The 5,837-nt window shown below is 40.3% G+C and overlaps 1 protein-coding gene across 1 annotated transcript; it reads left to right on the forward strand.

Moving 5' to 3' along the window:
• Window positions 1-3,830: 3,830 nt before the first annotated feature.
• Window positions 3,831-5,174, forward strand: LOC129826042 (interleukin-8-like). Its single transcript, XM_055886328.1, has 3 exons — window positions 3,831-4,153; window positions 4,400-4,486; window positions 4,766-5,174. Exons 1-3 carry the CDS (start codon window positions 4,023-4,025, stop codon window positions 4,773-4,775), a joined length of 228 nt encoding a protein of 75 aa, XP_055742303.1. The 5' UTR covers window positions 3,831-4,022; the 3' UTR covers window positions 4,776-5,174.
• Window positions 5,175-5,837: the final 663 nt, after the last annotated feature.

Raw genomic sequence — 5,837 nt, forward strand, 5'->3', positions numbered from 1 at the left:
ACACACTTTAATCCCAAATCACCCCCTTCCCCTCCATTTGCGTGTTCACGCACAAGCGTCCCTAAACTGAAGGAGGGAAATGTATCGAGGGTGTTGTAGTATCTAATTAGACCCTCCGTAGACACTTCTATTGAGCCTGCAACGCTGCCACATTCATAGCGAATTAGAATACCATAAGGAACAGTGTTATTTTTGAGTTCGCGCAATTTCACACAAAATAATGGAGAAGCGTGAGTAATTATATGACACGTGCATTTATTTATGTCTGATTTCGACACTTGACAAATACAAAAGATGAGATACCTATGAAATTAAATGTTTAAGTGTTAGCCTACTGATATGTTATTATTTAAAAGTGGAACATGAATTGTCCTTAAGTTGATGGGTTTACTGATGCCCTCACCACTCAATTCAAGGGGCTTTATTGAGTAGGCCGTCATTGTGAATAATCATTTGTTCTTAACTGACTTGCCTAGTTAAATAAAGGTAAAAAAATTGCACCACTCTCTGGAAGTCCCCCTCGGAGTTTCGTCAGCAACACGTGACAACAGAGGGCACTCTGAGTGAGTTGGTAGGAGTGAGACGGTGGTTTGGGAATAACCAAGAAGAGTTGCATTCCAAACACTTAAAAGACACACCCTTTCCCCTCAAATTATGTGGATCCTTCTGATGTCTGACGAGTTGACACTTGCAGGGCAAGGGAAGAATTAATTCATTTTAAATGGATCGCTCTTCCCCGAAAATGTCTCACTCTTTCCTTCCTTCCATTGTTGTGTTTTCAGTTTTCAGTCATCATTTTGTTAGAGGATGTACAATAATCGCGAATTGAATTATAAGGCGTTTTGTGCCCCGGAGTGAACATAATTGTACACTCCCAAACTCGATAAAAAACGAGGGCTAAGGTGCCCAAGTTGCCAATTTCAAGTTGCCAATTTCTTTTGCCTGGCTAATCATTTGGGCTGACTACAGAGATGGCTGCTCGGATTCGCCCAAGGGCATAAGGCAAAGTGGAGGAGGGTGTCTTTTATGTGTTTGAAAGTAATTTTTGTGATTAAACTTGTCCCGATGATCACATGACCTGGCCAGCAAAAAAAACTATGGGCGCGTTCTTATCTCTTATCAAATTATTTTAAATAGTGTTGAATTATGGGGATACAAATTGTCTGACTTGCGCCTAGATGTTGACTGCATGAACTTGACAAAAATCCTGTGATGAAAGGTAATCAAGTTTTGACTGCGGCCAGCGCTTGCATTGTCAATTGTCAATCAATCAAGTCAAATCGTATTTGTCACATGCGCCGAATACAACACACCTGAAATGCTTTCTTACAAGCCCTTAATAACCAACAATGCATTTCAAGAAAGAGTTAAGAAAATATTTACTAAATGAACGAATGTAAAAAATAAGAAAAAGTAACAATAAAATAACGAGGCTATATACAGGGGGTACCAGTGTGCGTGGTACAGGTTAGTCGAGGTCATTTGTACATGTAGGTATGGGTAAAGTGACTATGCATAGATAATAGACAGCGTGTAGCAGCAGTGTAAAAACAAATGGGGGGTGTCAATGTAAATAGTCCGGGTGGCCATTTGATTAATTCTTCAGCAATCTTATGGCTTAAGGGTAGAAGCTGTTAAGGAGCCTTTTGGAACTAGACTTGGAGCTCCTGTACCGCTTGCCGTGCGGTAGCAGAGTAAACAGTCTATGACTAGGGTGTCTTTTTAGGGCCTTCCTCTGACACCGCCTGGTATAGAGGTCCTGGATGACAGGAAGCTTGGCCCCAGGGATGTACTGGGCTGTATCGCACTACCCTCTGTAGCGCCTTACGGTCAGATGCCTTGCAGTTGCCATGGTCAGGATACTCTCGATGGTGCAGATGTAGAACTTTTTGAGGATCTGAGGTCCCATGACAAATATTTTCACGACTGTCTTGGTGTGTTTGGACCATGATAGTTCATTGGTGATGCGGACACCAAGGAACTTGAAACTCTCGACCCGCTCCACTACAGCCCTGTCGATGTTAATGAGGGCCTGTTCGGGCCACCTTTTCCTGTAGTCCACGATCAGCTCCTTTGTTTTTCTTACATTGAGGTAGAGGTTGTTGTCCTGGCACCACACTGAAATAAGTTATGAACATTACAGTGTTTTTGTTTGACCCATGCGAGGGTGACTGAAACAGGAACCAACTTTGCTGCAATTCATGTATATGTACAAATGAATGTGATGTTTGAGGTTCTCTCATACCAATTGATTGTACAATGTACACATATATTTTCAGTTTGTGAGTGTGTAAATATAGGGGTTGGAAACATGTTTAGTTGGACATAAAAACTTTTGTAAACAATGGGAACACTGCCATTTTGCACTGAGCCTTGCGTTTGGAAAACCACATCAGTAGCTAGGTTTCCATCCAATTGGCGACAGATTTAAGGAACCCGCACACTGCTCACAATAAGGAACCCGCACACTGCTCACAATAAGGAACCCGCACACTGCTCTGGATAGTATCACTGCTCTTTAATAAGCTTTAAGTATCGGCCTCACGGCCTTCATCAGAGCGTTTGTGAGTTTATTATTTTTTTTATCACCCTTATGTAAATCTAGCCTCACTCACATCTGTTCCACGCATCGAATGGGGTTGGAGTCGATGATGATAAAATCGGCATAAAAAGTGTGTTTCCACCAAACTGACTTGATATTAAGTCAGTGCACGATGACATAGTTCACACAACATGTACTTTTTCGCTTACGTTTTCCTATCCTGCTAAGCATTCAAAATGTAATGAGTACTTTTGGGTGTCAGGGAAATGTATGGTGTAAAAAGTACTTTATTTTTTTTAGGAATGTAGTGAAGTAAAAGTTCTCAAATACCCCCCAAAATGACTTAACTATTACTTTAAAAAAAGCTGTATCAGAGGCGGCAGAAGGCAGCAGTCAATGGCTCTGGATGAAGAGGAAAGACCCCAGCTGGGCCCCGAAGTGAGAGGGCCAGGAGGTATGCGGTCAACAATGCTTGACTCAGGGAGGAAGACGCCCCTGCCATGCATAGTCCCATGGGATGTTGGCTATCAACAACAAGGCAACTCCTATGACTAATTGGGAATGGGACGCAAGCGTAGGATTGATCACCCTGTCGCTGGCCGCCTTTGGGGAGGGTGTATAGTGTGAAAGGCCGAAACACCCTAGGAACCAAAGGTACACTACTGACGATGCGCTCCCCAAATTTCACCAGTCTCACTGTTCATGAACTCTTGGAAGTGCTTGCACAAAGGATAGTAACATCTCATCCTGTGTTCTTGGAATCTAAGTATTTTTACCTAAGTACTTTACACCACTGCTGTCACTCAGGAGTAAAATGGAGAAATACCCTGCATCACTCAGCCAGTCAGTCAGCCAAGTCCCCGATTTCACAATCTTCCATATGCCATAATTACTCACTTCCAGAACTCGGCTTTAAAAGATCTCTCCTGACAGCGGAAGATTCAAACTCGCCACAGACAGAGAAGAAAGAAGAGAAAGAAAGAAAGAGAACTCGCAACCTGACTGACAATAAGACAAAGATATAACAATACTTGTTCCCAGCTAGATAACAACAGACTATATTAGAGGATTTCTAGTAGGATCATCTGTAACTCCAAGATGAGCATCAGAATGTCAGCCAGCCTTGTCGTTGTGCTCCTGGCCCTCCTGACCATTACTGATGGTGAGTCTATATTATTACCTACATCACTCTGACTCAATGCATTGACACCAATGGACATGAATATAATGGTTATGAGCAGTAGGATTACGATTTTACCTTTATATACTGTACTGTATCTTGTATCTTATCATACATACAACTCAATCTGTCCATCTGCATCTTTATTTATATATATATATAAATGCCATTTTAAAACACGCTTTTATCCAGATGACTCTCTCTTTCCCTCTCTCTAACTAACAAAGTGTGTTTGTCATCACGGTGTATGCCTGTGTATTCCTTCTACCGCTGACCCTTGACCTCTTACCTCTAACAGGGATGAGTCTGAGAGGCGTGGGGGCTGACCTGCGATGTCGCTGCATTGAGACGGAGAGCAGACATATTGGTAAACTCATTAAGAAGATAGAGATGTTCCCTCCCAGCTCGCACTGCAGAGACACTGAGATCATGTGAGTCCTGCTGCTTCCTGATTGTAGTCCTATTACACTGGCAAATGCTTACTGTAAAATATGGCTATTATATGATGTTGACATTAAATGTGGTTACTATATAACGTTAACTTAAAAATATATAACTTCAATTAATCAGTCCTACTCCCTGACTACCATCCAATTTCACTAGCTAATGCTGACACTAAAATGTAGTTATTACCAGGTTTCATGATTGTCTGACTGTGCTGTGTGTCTGTCCTGCAGTGCCACTCTGAGCAAGAATGGTCAGGAGATTTGTCTGGATGTCAGCGCTCCTTGGGTCAAGAGGGTCATTGAGAAGATGCTGGCCAAGTAAGTACTAGATAGGCTGTATGAGTTTAAGGATGTAAACCGACCGGTTAAAACCACACAGATAGGATGACTGTTAAATGACAGAGATTGGACAAAATGATGTCATAAATACAGCAGAGCATGACTTGCTTCACCTGACTAGGTTCAAATGACATTTTCTTTCATCTTTTACTATCCTAAGCTTGGGGAATTGTCTTGTCCAGCTTCACAAAAAGTTCTGAATCAACTTGACATTGTTGATTATATTGTAATAACGTAATCTTTTATTTTCCTCAACAGCAACAAATGAAGAGGGGGAATCATTCCATGAATACTCTGGGATTCTGAACTGTTACAAGATACAAACCAAATAAGTATTTATAAGATTTATAGGCTGAATTCTATTATTTTCTATCCATGTTGAAATACAATACTAGATTTAGAGTGCCATGAGACTTTTTTAAATGAAGAGACAGTCGGTTTCTTATATACAACCAAGTACTATGTACTAAGCTTATATTTTATTTTTATTTATCAATAGTTTTTATTTTGTTGAGATTTACATACATTCCAGTTGTATTGGAATGATTTTGTAATGAACAACATCACATCCTACTTGACCCTCAAATGTATTTATACAAACCTCAGTATATTTATTGATATATTTATTTAGTTGCCTATTTACTCATGAAACTGTTGAATCATGTTGAAACTTCCACTTTAATTCAATTACAATAAATGTGTAAAAAAAAAACTCTGAAATGTGTCTCTCGCTGTCTCTATTTTCTGTATATAACCATTATTCCACTTCTAGAATTCAATCACAGCTTTTTACAACAGCTGGACTTAGACCAGCCTTATGACACTTTTGCCTGACGCAAGGGAGGGTAGAGCATTGTAACAACACGACTAACAAGCAATCATTCAGTAAAAATAAGAACATCTCCTCACAGTAAACCAAAAGTTGGATTTCCATTTGACAGGAAAAGGGTAATTAATTGTTGCCTCTTGTACACAGTGGCCAATGAGCTTGGCTTGGATACAAGTCACTTTAGACTACCGCCTTTCCAGAATGGATGCTTGTACTTTGATTTGATGTTATTTGAGAAGATTCAGAACTCATCAACAAAAATATTTTGCTCGATGAAACTTCTATAAAAGACAAATTGATGCAACATATCACAGCGCTCACATTTTTAAATATCTGGAAGTGGAGCTTGGCGCTCTTTTGGTCATTACATGATCATAAGGTACATGTGTTTTAAATTCATTATCAACCACTATGTGATCTACATCTCATGGCTTCAAGTTCATTTGCTTTACTTCAATGCTGTACTGGCAACAGAAGACACGCACAAGTGACAAGGTGAAG

Source organism: Salvelinus fontinalis, chromosome 2 (genome assembly GCF_029448725.1).
Source record: "Salvelinus fontinalis isolate EN_2023a chromosome 2, ASM2944872v1, whole genome shotgun sequence".
Lineage (NCBI taxonomy): Eukaryota > Metazoa > Chordata > Actinopteri > Salmoniformes > Salmonidae > Salvelinus > Salvelinus fontinalis.

Coding starts and splice junctions, on each gene's coding strand:
- LOC129826042 (XM_055886328.1), top strand. CDS start 4,023: ATGAGTCTGAGAGGCGTGGGGGCTGACCTGCGATGTCGCTGCATTGAG. Junction 4,154..4,399: donor TGCAGAGACACTGAGATCAT/GTGAGTCCTGCT, acceptor TCTGTCCTGCAG/TGCCACTCTGAGCAAGAATG.